A 21,790-nucleotide genomic window follows, 5' to 3' on the forward strand; every position below is an offset into this window, starting at 1 on the left:
CTCCATCGGGCACACAAAACTCAAAACGGTCAACCAGTTTACCTATCTCGGCTGCACCATTTCATCAGATGCAAGGATCGACAATGAGATAGACAACAGACTCGCCAAGGCAAATAGCGCCTTTGGAAGACTACACAAAAGAGTCTGGAAAAACAACCAACTGAAAAACCTCACAAAGATAAGCGTATACAGAGCCGTTGTCATACCCACACTCCTGTTCGGCTCCGAATCATGGGTCCTCTACCGGCACCACCTACGGCTCCTAGAACGCTTCCACCAGCGTTGTCTCCGCTCCATCCTCAACATCCATTGGAGCGCTCACACCCCTAACGTCGAGGTACTCGAGATGGCAGAGGTCGACAGCATCGAGTCCACGCTGCTGAAGATCCAGCTGCGCTGGATGGGTCACGTCTCCAGAATGGAGGACCATCGCCTTCCCAAGATCGTATTATATGGCGAGCTCTCCACTGGCCACCGTGACAGAGGTGCACCAAAGAAAAGGTACAAGGACTGCCTAAAGAAATCTCTTGGTGCCTGCCACATTGACCACCGCCAGTGGGCTGATAACGCCTCAAACCGTGCATCTTGGCGCCTCACAGTTTGGCGGGCAGCAGCCTCCTTTGAAGAAGACCGCAGAGCCCACCTCACTGACAAAAGGCAAAGGAGGAAAAACCCAACACCCAACCCCAACCAACCAATTTTCCCTTGCAACCGCTGCAATCGTGTCTGCCTGTCCCGCATCGGACTGGTCAGCTACAAACGAGCCTGCAGCTGACGTGGACTTTTTACCCCCTCCATAAATCTTCGTCCGCGAAGCCAAGCCAAAGAAAAAAAAAAGGATAACTGTGAATATTTATTATTTACTTGTTTAGTTTATTCTCTTTTTTTAATTCAATTAAGTATTCTGTTTACTTGTTTTTGTAGTTGTCTATGTTTTTAAAAAATGAAGTATCTGTTTAGCTGCAGCAAGAAAGAACTTTGATGCATATATACAGTGTACAATGTATATAATAATAAATTCAATATCACCATTCTCAACAAATGATTAAACCATAACAGGTAAACAATAGCATTTTCAGGATAATTGAAGGCTTTGAATGAGAGGGAGGAAATGAATTAAATCAAAAGATTGAACAATTTTCAATTTACTAGTTGGCACACAGGAAAATAACATTTCAGCACCAGTTAAACTATTTTGTCAGTACAAACATTTCCTCAAAAAAATGTATTATGTCAACCTGGAAATTGGAAGATAATTTGAAAATACAACAATGGTATATAGAAATGAATAAATGTATTCCATTAGAAAAAATAACATATAGTTTAAGAAATAATATTGAAATATTCGAACAAGTATGGGAGCCTTACATTAAATACAACAGCGAAAACCTACCGGGGACAAACATTACCTAAGTTGATAGAAGGAGAAGGAAAGAAAAGAATGGACTCAGTAGAATTTCTGGTGTATTTTTATTGAATGACAACATTGTCTGACTGGTTTAATGCAACCTAGATTGTATACCTAAAATGGATGAGAGGGGGGGGGGGGTGGGGGGGTGGCTTGGGAGGAGGGAGGGGGGGGGAGAAAAAGTCACTGTATATGTGTGAAAAAGAAAAAGTGTATATCATGGCTAATGTGATTTATGGTGTGAAAAATAAAAAATAAAAAAGTCTGAAACTTTCAATGATTGTGATAATTTTAATCTTCTCCATCTTTCCTTCTTTAAGAACTGCATTTTCTCTAATTACTCATCACTGGACGACTGTTGTTTATCACTGCTGTACCGGATGCAAAGATTTCTCACTGCTCGAATATCTGTTTTTGGATACATCACAGCAAGGACCAAATTCATGCTCTGCAGTTTTCTCACATTTCGAATTTGGTTACTCATGGAAATATAGAGTTGGAATATAGAGTTGGAAAAGTTACACTGGTTTGCAAAGACAAAAGAGTTATTTTTTTCATGTAGTTATTGCTTAGCTGTCTGCTCTCACCCCAAGCCAGAAAATGTTGAATAATGAGTGCTCCAGTGTAGTACTGGAAACAGTATCCTATAATTGAACAAGAATGATTCTAAGGTAGCTATTCAGATCTGTCAATCAGATAAACTTCTTTAAAATTGGTTTGGTCATGGAGGACAGGAAAGGATTTATGCCCTGAGAGCAATACAGAGAAGTAAACAGAAGGTTGGTCGTTGGCTCAGAATAAAAGGCAAGAAAATATAAATCTTCAGCACTGAAAGAACATGAAGCATTGGAATTTACTGAATTACAAAATATTAACCGAGGATAAATAGGAAATATTGAGAGTTTTAAATGAGTCATGACACCTGGAAAAAAAGAACATGCCTATAAATGTACTTCAGGACTGTTATCAGGAAACAAGCAGTGAAAAACGCACACTGTCCAGGGTAATTGAAGTAAAATTCAGCAGTAACTGATTTATTTATTGTTATTAATACTAATATGCCTGTGACACTATTATAATTTAACAAATTTATTTGATTTGACAAATTAGAAATATGATTTCAAAATCAACTTAAAACAATAGCGCAGCAGTCAGTGCAAAGCAATTTATTGTACCAGAGACCTGGGTTTGAATTCAGCGCAGTCTGTAAGGACTTTGTACATTCTCCCGTGCCAGCGTGGGTGCCCTGGTTTCCTTCAACCCTTCAAAAACGTACAGGGGCTGCACGTTAATTGGGGTATTTGGCTGGCCCAGGCTCGTGGGTCGGGAGGGTGTGTAACTGAGCTGCATGTCTAAATATCTTTTATCTCACTTAGTACATTAAAAAGGGAATTTTACAAATATTCATTCATTCAAAGTCACAATAATGCTGAACAATTCCTTAAACAATTAAACCATTTTGCTCAGATTTTAAAAAGGTACACATAGTTTAAACAATTATTTAATAACAATCTAATATTTTGATAACTGCTGGATAAAATTTCCATAACCTGCCTTCCTTACCTCAGCATCCCGGAAATACATCTCATATGCCTGAATCATTTGCCGGCTAGCCTGGCTGCCATGGTACACGGCCACATTCATCGCTGTCCAAGTGCGGAACTCCCTCTCCCAATTGGTGATTGTGGAAAGGGGTGCAATGATCAGGAAGGGGCCATGAATTCCCTTCAAGAACATTTCATACAGAAATGTAATGGACTGGATAGTCTTTCCTAATCCCATCTCATCTGCCAAAATGCAGTTTTGGCTGGAAAAAAAAGAAACTTGATAAAAGTAATCTTACAGCATTTTCCTCAAGCAAGGTGGAACTCAAATGGTTTACAGCATTTTCCTCAAGCAAAGGCAATACAAATATATAGAATTTTTGAACACAGATTTTCAATACATTTTCAGAAGTCAAACGTTATATTATCAATATCATTACAATTATTGCATTGAAAACAAATCTTTTAATTTGTGAACACTTCAAGGAATGTTAAGTGGTGCAAGACTATTTGAGAATGGAGGGAAACAGGAAAGAGCAAGAAATACTGATCTTCAATCGATGGTACAGAGACAATAGGAAAACAGAATTACATGTAGCTTTGATTACAATCTGATTACATTCTGGGCCTTAGGTCCAAATTTCCCACCCCACACCTTTCTCACCTTAAAAGTACTGTCTCCTGCTAACCTCTTAACTAATTATATTGATGTTTCGTATGCAGGAACGTCTGTTCAAAGTTGATAAAGTGCTTTGTACATTTCAGTTGCTAAGCTTTCAATACTGTAACCAACCCATGTCTCTCAGCTTTTAGCATAAAAGCTTTCAAATAAAATTAATAAATTTACAGAGGCCAGACTCATTCAAAAAAAGATTTTACACATTTTCATCTCAGACCAAACTATTTTAAAAATGAGAATATCCCACCTGTTGTACCAATTGAAGAGTAGCCAGTTTACGCCCTCCAGCTGGTATTCCCTGAGTTGATTGCCATTTTTATAATCTCGAGAATGTTCCAACTTGGTCCAGAATTCTGGAAGTGGCCGCTCCTTTCAGATACAAATTAATGTTAAAGTTGCATTGATACAAAAGTTCAAGTTTTCATACAAAAAGAACTGGACAAGACATATAATATTAACTAGTTTGTCTCTTTTTTCCTGAGTAGATACTACTCTGATCTGTTAATTTTCAAAATATGGATCCAGTGCCTCAGCCTCACATATCGCTATGCAGTCAAGTGCTGACAGGGAGTAGAGATGCGCCTGGTTTCCTGATGACAAAAATCACCATCTTTTTCTCATGACTCATTTTGTAAAGCATTCCATGATGTAATACCATCCCATTCATAATTTTAATACAGTAAAACCCTTGGTATCCAGCTTCTATAGAGTTTGGTTGATGGCAGATAAGTGTATTTTCTGCTTTCTTGAGTCTTACTCTCACAATGCCTTAAATAAAACATCTGCTGATTTCTAATCACCAAGACAAGTCTAATATACAGATACGATGATGAATTTTGAATCTGCGAAGCCAGCCATTTGAAAAAGAACACTGGACTCAATATTCATCTTCAGATGGAACTCCCCTTTTTCTTGCAACATGGGTCCTGATATACAAACTGTTCAAAAAGGACCTGGCTGAGTAAGTCCATCTTGAAGTTATGAAGAGTGTGACATTGTCCACACTTATTGGTGTCAGACTTGATATAAATCTGCTTAATTTTCTGAACCTGGGCCTTAAATCTTCACCTTCTTCTTAAGGGTAAGTACTACATGTCTATGTCAAACTGGCTGTTTTTCTTTCTACATGGTAATTACTATGGGGAAAATTTGGCCAAAATAATGTCCTGTGAAACACGTTGGTCACAAGGAGAAAACTGCTTTCATATATTGCCTAGTGTGTCAGTAGTGATTGGTGAACTAACGTCATGGTGATTTTCAACATGTATTTTTTTAACCTATTATTTATTTTCCTTTCTACCAGTTGCTTGAATTCTGGATATCAGGGGCTTTACTCTATTAGGATCCATTCTTTCATCATTTACCCTCAAAAACAAACTTAAAACCTCAAGATTACAACCCTTCATGGCTGTTTCAAGACAATGCCTCCGTTCTTAAAAAAAAGTTTAAAACGGACTTTCCGGGGAATTTTGACAACATCCATTTCAAGTGTTCAATATGTCATGAACTACACGTAACAAGCAGAAATAGGCAATGAACCAGACAGTGTTTAATTTCAAAAATCTAGTTTTATTTTTTACTCTTAAACGATCCTTAACACTAAATCTATCCCCAACTATGCGCAGGTGCACTTGTGTACGTGCATGACCATTACAGTCGAGGCCAAAAACTAGAAAGTTACTTCCAAGTTCAGTCTTTCAAATTCAGCGTTGAAGTGTGGCCCTTTAGAATTTGATGCCTGAATTAATGATGAACTGATGGGAAGACGAGTTGTAGCTGCTACAGACTCATGAATTCTCTTTGCGTGGCCTTTGAAGAAATGTCCATTCACACGAGCGGTGGTCATAACACTTCTGGTCCTTTTGTAGGCAAGACTCGAACTGGGCAGCCTGCACGGAGCTTCCAAGATCTTGGCACTGGTCTTCTCCAAGTGATCTTCACTGTTAGTCACATTCAAAATGAAGCACTTTGCTTCCCAAAAAAACCTCCTGGCATAGATCAATTCACCGAAAAAACCCCAGCCCCCTGCAAAAATCACAATGTCTTTGCTAGTATATCGATTTTGGAAGAGACTGTGACACGCCTTCCCTCAGTTCTTTCAAGGTATCGAATTGTCATTGGGCTGTGACTTGTGATGGTGCTTGCATGAAATGTTTACTGTGACCATTCAGTTTCTCCTGTCTATACTACAGTGATAATCCTATTTTATTAAAATGGGAGCTTGTAATAAATACATCTTCCACTAATGGAGTGCCTGGAATTGTATTCTATTTTAAATGCTGCCTTGCCAATATCTAATATAGATTCAATTACAATTCCTGATTTCCTTAAGAAAATCTCAATCCTCCTCTTCCACCCTCCAACAAAAGATTTTTTTTTAAACTACAGTTCTTTGTGCTTAGCGTTTCTACTTTGCTACAAATTGTTTAAAATTTCAAAAAAAATTATCAAGTTCTTCTTTAAATAAAGTTTAGATGTCAGATTTATTGTCAGGGTACATACTTTACTTGACAACTCAGACAACCATGAGATTATTTTTCGAGGTCTGACAGAATTTGTACTCAAGAAAAAAAGATATATTCATAAGAGAAATGTAAACAAACTAACTGCAATAAAGAAATAAAACTTCAGTGATAAATGATGTATAAACAAGAGTCCTTAAAAGAGTCTCTGAGTTTGTTGTTTAGAAGTCTGTTGGTGGAAGAAAGCAACTGTTTCTGAACCAGGTGATTCAAGTCTTGTCGCACCTATACCTCTTTCCTGATGCCAGTAGCAAGAATAGAGCATGTCCCAGGTGGTGTGACTAGAGTATGTCCGAGGTGGTGTGAATCTTTGATACAGAGTGAATTTTTCTGTAGCTGCACAACGGGTTGTGCTTTTTCTACTTTGTTGGCTAAAACAGCCATCTTATTCAAATGGAAAGCGTTTAGTCCTGCAACAGTGTTTCAATGGTTCTCTCATACAGGTACACGATGCTTTAACCGGACATCTAAAATCTGGAAAGCTCCAAAATCTGGCAAGTGGGGAGAGAAACGGCAGTGCGAGTCAGGCAGGCGAGGGGGGGGGGGGGGGGGGAGTCCGGCAGCGCGAATCGGGCTGACGAGGAGGATAGACCGGCAGCGCAAGTCGGGCAGGCGAGGGACTGACAGCGCGAGTCGGGCAAGTGGGGGTGGGGGGAGACGGCAGGGCTATTGGAAGGGGGTGGGGTGGATACGGCAGCACAATTCGGGTGGGCAATTTTTAAAAATAAAGTCAGGTGTTTTTATTTATATATATATATATCTTTGGCTTGGCTTCGCGGACGAAGATTTATGGAGGGGGTAAAAAGTCCACGTCAGCTGCAGGCTCGTTTGTGGCTGACAAGTCCGATGCGGGACAGGCAGACACGATTGCAGCGGTTGCAAGGGAAAATTGGTTGGTTGGGGTTGGGTGTTGGGTTTTTCCTCCTTTGCCTTTTGTCAGTGAGGTGGGCTCTGCGGTCTTCTTCAAAGGAGGTTGCTGCGCGCCAAACTGTGAGGCGCCAAGATGCACGGTTTGAGGCGTTATCAGCCCACTGGCGGTGGTCAATGTGGCAGGCACCAAGAGATTTCTTTAGGCAGTCCTTGTACCTTTTCTTTGGTGCACCTCTGTCACGGTGGCCAGTGGAGAGCTCGCCATAAAACACGATCTTGGGAAGGCGATGGTCCTCCATTCTGGAGACGTGACCCATCCAGCGCAGCTGGATCTTCAGCAGCGTGGACTCGATGCTGTCGACCTCTGCCATCTTGAGTACTTCGACGTTAGGGGTGTAAGCACTCCAATGGATGTTGAGGATGGAGCGGAGACAACGCTGGTGGAAGCGTTCTAGGAGCCGTAGGTGATGCCGGTAGAGGACCCATGATTCGGAGCCGAACAGGAGTGTGGGTATGACAACAGCTCTGTATACGCTTATCTTTGTGAGGTTTTTCAGTTGGTTGTTTTTCCAGACTCTTTTGTGTAGTCTTCCAAAGGCGCTATTTGCCTTGGCGAGTCTGTTGTCTATCTCATTGTCGATCCTTGCATCTGATGAAATGGTGCAGCCGAGATAGGTAAACTGGTTGACCGTTTTGAGTTTTGTGTGCCCGATGGAGATGTGGGGGGGCTGGTAGTCATGGTGGGGAGCTGGCTGATGGAGGACCTCAGTTTTCTTCAGGCTGACTTCCAGGCCAAACATTTTGGCAGTTTCCGCAAGGCAGGGCGTCAAGCGCTGAAGAGCTGGCTCTGAATGGGCAACTAAAGCGGCATCATCTGCAAAGAGTAGTTCACGGACAAGTTTCTCTTGTGTCTTGGTGTGAGCTTGCAGGCGCCTCAGATTGAAGAGACTGCCATCCGTGCGGTACCGGATGTAAACAGCGTCTTCATTGTTGGGGTCTTTCATGGCTTGGTTCAGCATCATGCTGAAGAAGATTGAAAAGAGGGTTGGTTCGAGAACACAGCCTTGTTTCACGCCATTGTTAATGGAGAAGGGTTCAGAGAGCTCATTGCTGTATCTGACCCGACCTTGTTGGTTTTCGTGCAGTTGGATAATCATGTTGAGGAACTTTGGGGGACATCCGATGCGCTCTAGTATTTGCCAAAGCCCTTTCCTGCTCACAGTGTCGAAGGCTTTGGAGAGGTCAACAAAGGTGATGTAGAGTCCTTTGTTTTGTTCTCTGCACTTTTCTTGGAGCTGTCTGAGGGCAAAGACCATGTCAGTGGTTCCTCTGTTTGCGCGAAAGCCGCACTGTGATTCTGGGAGAATATTCTCGGCGACACTAGGTATTATTCTATTTAGTAGAATCCTAGCGAAGATTTTGCCTGCAATGGAGAGCAACGTGATTCCCCTGTAGTTTGAGCAGTCTGATTTCTCGCCTTTGTTTTTGTACAGGGTGATGATGGTGGCATCACGAAGACACTGAGGCAGTTTACCTTGGTCCCAACAAAGCTTGAAAAACTCATGCAGTTTGGCATGCAGAGTTTTGCCACCAGCCTTCCAGACTTCTGGGGGGATTCCATCCATACCTGCTGCTTTGCCACTTTTCAGTTGTTCGATTGCCTTATATGTCTCATCCAGGGTGGGAACCTCATCCAGCTCTAGCCTTAGGGGCTGTTGAGGGAGCTGGAGCAGGGCGGAATCTTGGACTGAGCGGTTGGCACTGAAAAGAGATTGGAAGTGTTCTGACCATCGGTTGAGGATGGAGATCTTGTCGCTGAGGAGGACTTTGCCGTCTGAGCTGCGCAGCGGGCTTTGGACTTGGGGTGAGGGGCCGTACACAGCCTTTAGAGCCTCGTAGAAACCCCTGAAGTCGCCAATGTCCGCGCTGAGCTGGGTTCGTTTGGCGAGGCTAGTCCACCACTCATTTTGGATCTCCCGGAGTTTGCGCTGAAGATGGCTGCATGCGCGATGGAAGGCTTGTTTCTTCTCTGGACAGGACGGCTTTGTAAGGTGAGCCTGGTGGGCAGCTCGCTTCTTTGCCAGCAGCTCCTGGATTTCCTGGCTGTTTTCGTCAAACCAGTCCTTGTTTTTCCTGGAGGAGAAGCCCAGTACCTCTTCAGTGGATTGCAGTATGGTAGTCTTCAACTGATCCCAGAGGGTTTCAGGGGACGGGTCCGTGAGGCGGGTTGCAACGTCGAGCTTTGCTTTGAGGTTTGCCTGGAAGTTTCCTCTCGCTTCGCCTGACTGCAGGTTTCCAACATTGAACCTCTTTCTGGGGGCTTTATTGTTCCTGGGCTTTGGCTTGAAGTGAAGGTTGAGCTTGCAGCGAACCAGCCGGTGGTCAGTGTGGCATTCCGCGCTAGGCATGACCCTGGTGTGGAGCACATCTTGTTTGTCACTTTCTCGCACCAGGATATAATATATATATTATATATATATATATATATATCTTCTTTGGCTTGGCTTCGCGGACGAAGATTTATGGAGGGGGTAAAAAGTCCACGTCAGCTGCAGGCTCGTTTGTGGCTGACAAGTCCGACGCAGACACGATTGCAGCGGTTGCAGGGGAAAATTGGTTGGTTGGGGTTGGGTTTTTCCTCCTTTGCCTTTTGTCAGTGAGGTGGACTCTGCGGTCTTCTTCAAAGGAGGTTGCTGCCCGCCAAACTGTGAGGCGCCAAGATGCACGGTTTGAGGCGTTTTCAGCCCACTGGCGGTGGTCAATGTGGCAGGCACCAAGAGATTTCTTTAGGCAGTCCTTGTACCTTTTCTTTGGTGCACCTCTGTCACGGTGGCCAGTGGATATCTATTTATTTATTTATTTATTTTTAAAATGTTTTTTCTGTCTTTGTACCCAGTTCAGTGGAAGGGGGACCGAGTCTATATTGTTTGAAGTTTTATCTTGTGATATTGTAATTTCAGTTTTGTTCCCTTTTCCTCACTGTACTGAATTTATTATAAAAAAGACAAAAAGAAAGGATCTTTGATGATTGCTGTTGCTCTCTAATGGAAGCATTCCACTTAGATTTTCTTGATGGTGGGGAGAGTTTTGCCTGCGATGTACTGGGCTGCGTCTACTATGTTTTGAGGGATTTTCACTCAGAAGTGTTGGTGCCCCAGAACGTGATACAGATGGTCAGCACAAGTTTGTGAAGGTTTCCGATGTCATACCAAACTTCTGCAATTACCGCACTTTTCTTGGGCATGAATTCCGCAAACTCCTAAGTAGAGGTGCTGACATGCTTTCTTCACGATGAAGTTCGAAGTTGGGTCCAGGAAAGGTCCCCCGAGATAATGACTGTCAGGAATTTAAATTTGCTCCCCCTCTCCACCTCTCATCCCCCAATGATCACCGAATCGTACACCTCTGTTCTTCCCTTCCGGAAATCAACAATCAGCTCCTTGATTTTGCTCATATTGAGTGGGAGATTGTTGTTAATACATAATTCAGCCAAGTTTTCAATTTTCCTCCTGTAGGCTGACTCAGCAACCATTTTTTAAAGCGGCCTACTACTGTAGTATCATCAGCATATTTGTAAATGGTGTTGGCGAACAGAGCCATCCAGTCATAAGTGTAAAGCAAGTCGATCGGGGGGCTACGTACACATGCCCAGTGGTGCTCTGCTGCTGATGGAGATTGGAGAAAATGTTCTTGCCAATTTTCACTGATTGGGCTCTGGTGGTGAAGGGATCCAATTACACAGTGGGGAATTAGAGTTTATTGATTAGTTCAAAAGGGATAAATATAGTCATTAAAGGCCATCCTGATGTCGGCAGCTTTGCTGTCAAGTATTCCAGGGTTCGTGCAGAGCCGATGAGATAGCACCTGCCGTAGACCTTTTGCGGCAATAGGCAAATTGGAACAGACCCATGTCTCTGTTCAGACAGGACCTTATATGCTTCAACACCAGCCTCTCAAAAGACTTTAGCACTGTGGATGTAGTTATTTACTACACTCTTCTCGGGCACCGGTACGAATAAGGCCTATTTGAAACAGGTGGAAACCACGCCCTGTCAGAATAAGATGTTGGAAGATATCCATGAATACTCCCGATGATCAAGATTTCACCGTTTGGGGTAGAGAATTCCAGAGATTCGCCCCCTTCTGCAAGTGTTGCCCACATTCTCCGTGAAATATTCTATCACAATTGGAAATATTGACATCAGACATAATGATTACCCCTGTTTTCTAAGCTCTAAAGAATATAGATCGAATTTCCTCAGCTGCTGAGTTGACCCCAACCCTTCTCAATTTCCCTCGTGCTCCCCCAAACTTCAATGTCTTCAATTTATTTAATGGCTGAGCCCCAACAGTGGTCTGCACTTTCTAGTCTCAATTCTAGCTAACTCTCATGAAGAAACAATGTTCCAAATTTGCCAGTCTTTTTAATCTCTCTTCAAAAGGACAACAGCACCTTCCCCCTCCAGCTACAAGCTGGGAATCAAGCAGGAAAATCTTCATACTCTCAACACATCAAGTCCTCACTTAAAAACATTCTGGATTCTGCTCTAAATGCAATATAGGAATTAATTAGTAATGCAATGGCCTCTTTACAAGTTTATCCCATTACATGATGTTCACTGCTAAATTACACCAAACCATGCCATTTACTAAAATTGCTTGATTCTTTCCACCTCTTCCGGTAGAGGTAAATTAAACATGAATTCCAAAAATAATTTATCTGCTATTTGTAACCATACAGCAGCATCACATTGCTATGGTACTCTTATAGGTTGTGAGCTGCAACAAACACCAAAAGAGATACAGTATAACTCCGATTATCCAAAATGGTTGGGATGGGGCCTATGTCAGATTATCATTTTTTTTGAGAACTGGTCATTTTTTAAAAGCAGCTCAGTAGCAACAGCAAATCATTTGTAACAGTGTTTGAACAACAACAAACAGCAAGGAAAAGCTTTTTAAGCATTAAAATAATGTTTAATACTCACCAAAAAGCTGGCAATCACTGAGACAAACCCAACTGCTACCACCTATCCCCGACAAGTCCCCACCACTGCCGCTGATCCATGGGGAGGATTCCCAGGCTGGTGAAACACTCACTGACGAGTCAGCGGGCTCCTGTCTCCCCAGTTGCTGGAATTCCCAACGCCCGAGTCCCGATTCCAAATCCACCTTGAGGCCTACTGCACACACACACAGAGAAGTCCAGTGTGTGTATGCAGCAGTACGCCGAGGGGAGAGTTCAGAGTCAGTGTTGGGGGCTCTGGTGTGCCGAGAGGGAAGGAAGGGGAGGGCAGGGAATGCCATTGAGCCCGAGGTTCCACTCCTGCCTGGGAGACTGCTCTCCTTGATAATGTCTTCCAACCGCTTGAGGCTGGGAGACAGCGGCATGGAGTCCGAGATCGAGTTGGAGACAGAAGTCAATACGGGAAGGTAAAGAAGAATGGAAAGACAGAGGGAGGGAGTTATCTGAAACGAGGACAATCGTCGTTCTAATTTCATGTCGAGTTGATTTTTTTTTCAACCTGTGAGGTCAGTTTGGTTCTGGAAAAATTTTGGATAAATGAGGATTCTGATTTGTTTCAAATATTCTCATTTAATCGAAATTTTACTTTTTTTTTGGATAAATGAGGATTTTGGTGAATCCAATTTCGGATAATCGGAGTTGTACTTTATTTATGGATTTCAACTCAACAATCCTCAAGATGCAGTAGGTTTAGAAAATACTTTCCAGAAAGTCTGTTATAGGACATGTAAATTGCAGGGTGTTCCACCCACATTTGCACCCGCTCTTTCGATTCTAATGTGGAAATGGCACTGTTGGTAGTGTAACAATGCAGGTCATGGCCTGTTTCTGTGCTGTAGCATTCCATGTTTTTATATCCCAACAAAAATACACAGATTGCCAATCTAAGATAAATTTACACCAACATTTCTTAGTGTACAATTTAGATTCTTGAAATGTAATTGTTACAAGCATCTTATCAAGAACACAAATATATTTCAATAATTGATATGATAATGAATTTATTGTCATAAGCACAATGTACAATGTACAAGAACCAAAGTTATTTGCTGCAGCCAAACAGGCACTTGTGTAAAAAAAAATCCCAACAGTATAAATTATCATGCAGGATGAGAAAAAAAGATTGATAACAAATGTTCACAACAGCAGCAGGGCAAGAAAAAAGGTAGTGCTTCAATCATACAGACAGTTTCTTCTGTTGTTCACAGTAGTTTATGATTAAGATGGTATAGAAAGATCAAAAGCCTGATAGCCTTTGGAAAAACTGAACCCAGAGGTGCTGGACTTTAAGGCTTCTATATGCGACATTTTTGACATTAAAAAAAAAATAAAAATTTTAAGCATAATCTACACTTTACCAATAATCTGATCCTGTTTAGCACACACTTTTAAACATTGAATCAATTCAAAATTTGCTGTGAATAAATGTTCAATGACAAAGACAACGACTCCTCTTCACTGATGATTTGAATGGTTGTTACTTTATGTTTGCAGAAGTTTGTGTCTTTTGCCATTATGCTATAATCTCTGATCGTGGCTCTCACTAGCTACCCTAGTCTCCACAATTGTTTTCTAACCTGAAACATGAACACAGAATTTTGATCTTACCGTATGCTCTGTTCTTGGTTTCATGGCTTGCAGTTGCTGAAATTCTTCAATCTTGACTTGGTCTGTGTCTAATTTCAGTTCCCAGGTGCTTTCTTCATATGGAAGAGAACACCACTTCACCAGATAATGGGTGACTGGCTGTTTTGAAAACCAATAGAATGATCTCTTTGGGATTAATTATCTTATTTGCATGCACTTAACTTGCCCATATTTTATTTCATTTTCAAAACTCACAATAAAGAAAATAATCAGTAAATCACAAATTTATTGTGTAAGGATTTTTAGATTCTGGAAAAGAATACTTATTTTGCTAAAAAAAATTATAATCTATATTATTTTATCATGATCTTGTATATTAAGGGGACCCTTGTATATTAAATAGTAAAATATTGATATTCCCTATTATGAGACAAACATTAGAACCAAAAGCAAGCAGACCTCACTTAAAATTGCAATCATTTAAAGCTACATCTATTTTCCTTTATAAAATGAATGAGATAATGTGTTTCTCCAGAAGATCTTTGACAAGGGTGCTGCACGCACACGAGGGCGTTGCAAATGAGGCTTTATACAAGATAATATCAGGGGAAAGGATGAACATGGATAGAAGATTGGCTGACTGGAAGAAGGCAAAAAAATGGGAATAAACGGTGGCCTCTTCTGTCTGGCTGATGGTGACTAGTGGTGTCTGTTTGGTTCACTATTTGTCACTGTGTACATAAATTATTTAAATGACAGAATTGATGGCATTGTTGCCAATTTTTGGCTAATACAAACATAAATGAAGGGGTGGGTAATGTTGAGAAAGCAGGAAAATGGAATATAGTTCAGGGAAGTACAAGGTCATGCACTTTGTAGAAAGAAGAGAGAGACTATTTTCTAAATAGGGAGAGAATTCAGGAAGTGAAGGTCCAATGGTACTGAGAAGTCAAGAGAGCAAGATTGCCAAAAGAATGAGTTGGTAGAAAGGAGGCATATTCAATATTAGCATTAATTTTGAGAGGACTAGAATATAAAAGGAAAGATGGAATGTCAAGGGTTTACAAGGCATTGATTAGTCCACATTTGGAATATTGTGAGCAATTTTAGGCCCAATATTGAAGGATGCACTGGCATTGGAGAGGGTCCAGAGGATGTTTTCAAGAATGATCCCGATCAGGAAAATTGAGGAGGATCTAAATAGATGAATGTCCCTTCCCATTACAAGAGTGGGCAGGGTTAACTTTATTAAGATAAATGTGTTGCCAAGACTCCAGTACCTCTTTCAGACATTGCCCATGCCACTGCCCCAGGGATTCTTCAAATATTTACTTGCGGGAGTGAGAAGACTCCTATGGAATGGAAAGGTAGCCAGGGTCTCTATGGAAAAATTGACCTGGGATTATAGTTTAGGCGGATTCCGAATGCCAGACTTTAAAAAATACTATTGGGCAGCCCAGTCGAGATACATTGCCTCCCTCTTCGAGGGGGGAGGTGTACCATCTTGAGCACAAGTCGATCTGCACATGATAGGCGAGCAGGCAGTAGAGAACTTTATTTACAAATAGGACACTAAATTGCTATCAGAAAAGAAAGGCAGCCCCATATTAAAACAAATAATTCTCATTTGGTATAAAATTAACCAATATGTAGGACCAAAGTGGAACAGTCTCCAAAAACACCCCTGACTCCAAATAGATTAATCCATTGACGGTGGGTAACAAGATCCTGGACACCTGGTGTCGTAATGCCGTCAGGTGCTAAGAGGATTGTTATGAACGGGGTCAGCTAATGTCATTTGAGCAACTTAGGAATAAGTATAATTTATCAAATAAGACATTTCACTACACACTTCAGATAAGATCTTTTCTACAGGACAAATTAGGTCTAACTATGGCCCTACCAACACGCAGTGACATAGAGACTATAATTCAAAGAGGGAGTGGGAGGAAGTTCATTTCAGCAATGTATTTTTTGGTCAAAAAAGAAGGCCTGAAGCCAGGCCTTGATATGTTGAGGCAAAAGGGGAGTCAGACTCAGGAATAACAATTGATGATCAATGCTGGTCCGATTTGTGTCGGATCAGCATGACTGCAGTCATCAATTGTGCAGTACAGGCTGGTGCAATACAATTTTTTGCACCAGCTGTACCTGATGCCACAAAAATTGAACCAGAACTATCAGACCAATGTTTTAGATGTGGCATTGTGACAGGGACTTTTGTGCATGCAACCTGGACATGTGCAAAGGTGAGACCCTTTTGGTTGGAACTGGGCCAAGCCCTGGACAAAAAAGATAGGCAAAGAATTCCCAAAGGACCCAGAGCTCTTCCTTTTGGGAAATATAATGGATGTAAGACTTACAATGAAGCTATCCAAATTTCAAATTCAATATGTCATGATCGTGTTGCTGGTGGGCATAGCAGTTGCCTAGAAGTCCGTCTCCAACTTGAGCATTGAATATAGAAATGCAGAGATATGTTCCGCTGGAGAAAATTACCTCCAACCTAAGGAAACAATATGGTACTTTTTTGAAGGTCTGGCAGCCCAATTTGAACTACATGGGGGCGCAGGTGTAGTGTGAACCGACCACTGTGCCTCACTGCCTTGCCCTAACCTCCCAATTCATCCCTCCATTGGTGAGGGAGTGGAAGGAGTCCATCTTATTCTAGCCAAGGAAAGCTATAGAAAAAGGAAGGCAGCCTATGTGCTGACTGTCAATGACACGACAAACCCATAAATCCCCAAACAGAAGTTTCAAACCTTTGTTGTGAGTGTCTTGGTCATTGTGTGTGTGAGTATAATTAGTTTGGTGTTAAATGTTTAATGTCAGGGGGAAAGGGGGAGAGGGGAAGAAGGGAATTAAAAAAAGAAACACTCAAACTCAATTAGAAGACTGTAAGTAACTTACAAATACGAAATGTAATTAATGTGGATATCGTTGATAATGATATTGATGACATTGACAATTGTTGGAGTTTGTGTGGAAAAACTATTAATAAAATATTTTTTAAAAAATGATCCCAGTCACGAGAGGGATAGCATACAAGGATGGTTCTGGTCATGTACTCGCTGGACTTTGGAACAATGAGGGGGAGGTCTCATTGAAACATTCTGAATACTGAAAGGGCTAAATAGAGTGGACGTGGAGATGTTTTCACCAGGAGTTTCGGTCCCGAGGGCACAGCATCATAATTTTAAAAAAGACATCCCTTTAAAGGAGTGATGAGGTTTCTCCAGTCAGAGGGTGGTGAAACTGAAATTCGTTGTCACAGATAACTGTGGAGGCGGTCATTGGGCATAATAAAAGCAGAGGGTGATAAGGTTTTTGATGAGTTAGGGTGTCAAGTATTAGAGAGACAGCTGGAGTATGATGTTGAAAGGAAAAATACATCAGCCATGATTTGAATGGCAATGCAGACTCAATGGGTCAAATAACTGAATGCTGCTCAAGTCTTGTGGTCTTATCTTGTTTGCTTTGGAGACAAAATTCCAATTTTGCTAACAGAGCATAGAAGTATAAGCATAACAAATTACATTCAAATGTACATTTGATTTGCATTCTTCACTCATTTTAAGTTTGTGAAACACAGGCATCTCGGAAAATACCTAATGAATATCCAGTATTCAGCAGGAAGATTAGAGAATGATGATGGATGGTTGAATAACCCTGGGATTTGGTGCAAATGATTGGAGGGTAGTTGGGTTGGGCAACACAATTGCTTCACCCGATAGCCTGGAGAAAAATTCCTCGCATTTCCTACAATTTGACAAACTACAGCTTTGAATGAAAGTGGGTGAAGCATGGAATTACAAGGATTGTCTCAATCGTCTCAGTCAGAGTCCAAGTTACCTTGAGGAAACTACTCAAAATTTTGGAACTGGTTGATCCCCATCTAAAGCACTGTCTGTAAATAATGAGTCAGACCTTGTTCAATATGTCTGGCCTGCCTTTCATGCTCAGCACAAGCCCAGAGCTGCACCAGTCCTTCTTCAGCTAGACAATGTTATTCCATAATCATTCTACAAGAAAATGGCAGCCATGAATAGCAATGATGTCCCAAAAAGGATGTATCTGAGGTCTTGGCATCCCCATTCCATGCCTTTTGTAACATGGGATTCAAATAGACTCAAGTTAAAAAAATAATGAAGGTCTTTAAAGTTTTTTTTAAATGCAGGTCATGGATCAAATGGAATGAGTGTGGCTGTATTAGATACACAGAAGTGGCGAGCATAAGTTGAGGAACCAAATAAAAGCATCTGGATATGCATCTCAAATTATGGAATATTTATGGACTTGAGCAGGTAGAGTAAAAGATCACATCTTTACATTTGACCTCCAGCATGTTCTGTATTGCAAGCACACAAGTCTGGATCAAGTGGAAAAGTGGGCAAAGTAATGCAGATGGAGTTTAAAAACAAATCAAACATATGCAAAGTGATGCATTTCGCGAGGTTAAGTTATGGTAGGACATACACTGTATGTCCTGGAGAGTGCTGTTGAATGAAGATATTGGGGTAACAATAGCTCCCTGAAAATGAGAAGATAGGATCATGAAAATGTGCGACATGCCGGCCTTTATCAGCTCAGGCATTGATTACAGGAATTCAAATGCCACGTTACAGTCATATAAATGGTTGGACAGGGTGCACTTGGGGGTAATACATGCAGTTTTGGTCACCACACTTATATAGACTGATGGAATTAAACAAGAGAGGGTGCAGAAAACATCCATTAAATATTGCCTAAATTAAAGGGCTTAACCTACAGATTAAACTACAGGCAGCCCCTTGGTTACACAAGGGTTCTGTTCATTTTGAACTTTATTTCTGTTAATTTTTCTATTCATAAGCACATTTTTTAGTAAACCAGAAACATCTGTTTTCTGTAGCTACACATTGTATTACACAACATGTACTTCATATAACACTTCTGTTTCATTGAATGACACAACTATTCTTAAACTAATGGAAAAATATACTGCATAATCAATACTGCAAACATTTTATCTTGAAAAATTCTTCAAAAATGTATGGAGTTCGCAGAAAGTATGATTTCATTGTCAGGTGTTCTGTACTTTGAGACACATGGCCCACCTCTTTACCAGTAACCACGCAATTTATTTTTTACTTCATGTAACTGTCCAGTTCCTTTTTGAACAAACAAATCTGCTTCCACCATCCATTCAGACAATGAAGTGTCATATATACCATTGTATTGGATGACTCTGTACAGGACGACTCTGGAATTTTCACCTAAAATGTTGGTTTTGTGCGATACTCTTTGAATAAGACAACTCCCAATCCCTCCCCTAAAAAATCTGGCACTTACCACTAATCAGTGGATGCTGTTAAAAGCAAATCACAATATTTTAATTACATATAATCATTTAAAGATTTAAATTTTATTTGGATATTTTATAATAAACCACTGTCAGATCCTGTAACAAGCTGTTTAAAGCCTGAACAGAGCCAATAGCAGTTGAACATGCGAATAGATCCCGCGGAGGGGCGCTGAGACTTCGCAAATAACTAATGGGGCATGCGCGAGATGGCAGGAAGATGAGAGCGGTGTTGAGACTTTGTTGTTATTGTAAGAATTTTATACATTTTAAGGTTAAAATTTTGTTTTGAGATTCATCCCATATAAAGGTATATACAGTAAGTCCACTGGTTATTAATCTATTTCAGTGGTCACAGTTTCTCTATTTGAAGTTTGGCATAAGCAATAATACAAATTACAGCCACAATGATAGCCTCATTTGGTGAAGATTTCCATGTATATGAAACAAAAATACAATTTAAAAAATATTTAGTTAAAAAATGTGCTGAATCGGTAGTGCAAATGAATTATTGGTGGTCTTGAAGGAATGTTATGGTTATAAGGTAGACTAGAGTTTTAAGAGCCTGAGAGCTGTTGGGAAAAGATCTGTTCCTGAACCTGGAAGTTCCAGACTCAAAGCTTTTGTATCTTCTGCCTGAAGGCAGCAGCATTGAGGAGACACAAGAAGAAAGCATTGCCTGGGTAATGGGAGTCTTTTATGATGTTGGGAGCCTTCTTGAAGCAGAGTGAAATTCATGTACAAAATCTAAGATAAAATGTCAGAGTTTTACATCACAGAAACAGGCCCTGCAGCACAATTTTCCCATGCCAACCAAGTTGTCTATTTGAACCATATGCCTGATATTCCTCTCAACCATCCAATGTTTTTATACATTGTAATTGCACCCACCTTTTCTTTTAGAAGCTTGTTTTATATACCTTCCACCCTTTTCCATCTCACCTTCAATTAATGTCCCCTTCCATTAGCCTTCTCTATCCTGAAAAGAGGTCATCCTCAAGACTCCTATCCTCCAGGTGAAAAAAAAGGTCCCAGCCTATCCAGCCTCTTAGAATTCAAACCCAGCAACATCCTCATGAGTCCATTTTGTACCATTTCCACCTTAATGACATTTCCAAGAGCTGGGTAATTCGAACCAAACAATACTCCCAAATGTGGTCCAGGAACATCTTGTACCATTGTAACATCCCAATTCCTGAGGTTAAATGGCCTAATTAATTAAGGCAAACCTGCCAAATTGCCTTCTTCACCACAGTGTCTGTGTCACTATTTTCAGGAAACAATTTACATAACTATCATTCTCCAAGCCCTATCACTTACTGCTTTTACTCATCAAAATGTAACACCATGCACTCAATGGAGTTAAATTCCATCTCCCACGCTCTCACTTCTTACAAATCCTGCTGTAATTCAGATAAACTTCTTCACTGTTCATTACATTGCTAAATTTATCATCTGCAAAGTTACTAATCGTGTTAATTACATTGGTATCAGAGTTGTTAAATATAGAGGATGGAGGACTCAGCATGAATATGTACAAACATCGTAACTCAATCAGAAAAGCAACCCTCCACTTCCTCACACCCTGAATTGTACCATGAAGCCAATTGGATATTCAAATGGCAGCTCACCCTGGATTCTACACAATCAGACACTACAATCCAGACTACCTTAAGTGAATGGGATTGCTTTTGTATTCAATATTTCAACATCAAAATTTGGATTTGGCATACAGTCCAGCATACTCCTTCATGGAAAAGATATTAGAGCGAAGATCATGAAACTGAATGCACAAATAAAAAATTAAGGTTTGGATACAGTATATTTTTTTCATGTAAAAATGTTAAATACAAGAGGACGCGAATTTAAAAAGAGAGGGAATTTTAAAGGAGAGACATGGGGCATTTTTTTTAAATTACAAAGTTCCAGGAACAGGCTGTCAAGGGTAGTGGTAGAAGCAGGTATGAAAGCACAGGGGATTGAGGGATATGCGCATGCACAAGCAAGAGATTCAGTTTAATTTGGCATCATGTTCAGTAGATATCTATGGGACAAAGGACCCGTACCTGCACAGTATTGTTCTGTGAAATATTGGAGTTATTACATAAATTCATGGACTCTTGAAAAATTAGGGAATGCATGTCACTGGCTCAGCCAGCATTCATTGTATTTGCAGTGGTCCAACCACTGAAGAATTAAAAAAAAAACAATAGTTACATATTCCTTCTATCAAAGTACATGACCAAATACTTCCCAATACTGTATTCCCTCTGCCATCTCTTTGCCCATTCTCCCAACTTGCCCAGATCCCTCTGCAGACTCCCTGCTTCCTCAACACTATCCAAAATCTTCGTATCATCTGCAAACTTGGCCTCAAAGCCATCAATTCAACCATCTAAACTATTTACATACAGAGTAAATAGTTGTGGACCTAACACCAACCCCTGAGAAACACTAGTTACCAGCAGCCTGCCTAAAAACTCCCCCATGTTCCCATTTTGCCAATCTGCAATCCATACGAGTACCTTTGTCATGATTCCATGCTCTCATATTTAGCACCTTGTCAAGGACCTGAAAATCCAAATAAACAACATTCACCTCTGTTTGTCCTGTTCATTATTTCCTTAAAGGATACCATAGATTTGCCAAGCAAGATCTCCCCTGGAGTCAAGCTGACTCCAGTCAAGTGGTTTTCAAACTGCCTCCAAACTCACATTCTACCTTAAGTAATCCCTGTGCCACAAGTGCTCTGTGATTGGTAAGGGATTGCTTAAAGTGGTACATGAGTGGGAAGGGAAGGTTAAGAATCACTG

General features: G+C 40.9%; 1 protein-coding gene across 6 annotated transcripts in view; it reads right to left on the reverse strand.

Annotated features, from left to right (window-relative positions):
- Positions 1–21,790, reverse strand: part of chd7 (chromodomain helicase DNA binding protein 7) — a 283,290-nt gene that overhangs the window by 94,575 nt on the left and 166,925 nt on the right. For all 6 annotated transcript variants that reach the window (XM_069921414.1, XM_069921413.1, XM_069921415.1 and 3 more), the window contains exons 10-12: positions 13,658–13,795; positions 3,879–4,000; positions 2,972–3,215 (exon numbers count right to left, since the gene is read on the reverse strand). In XM_069921414.1, coding sequence (XP_069777515.1) covers positions 2,972–3,215; positions 3,879–4,000; positions 13,658–13,795 — 504 coding nt within the window. The remainder of the gene's footprint in view (positions 1–2,971; positions 3,216–3,878; positions 4,001–13,657; positions 13,796–21,790) is intronic.

The sequence above is a fragment of the Narcine bancroftii genome, chromosome 2 (assembly GCF_036971445.1).
Source record: "Narcine bancroftii isolate sNarBan1 chromosome 2, sNarBan1.hap1, whole genome shotgun sequence".
NCBI classification, from domain to species: Eukaryota; Metazoa; Chordata; class Chondrichthyes; order Torpediniformes; family Narcinidae; genus Narcine; species Narcine bancroftii.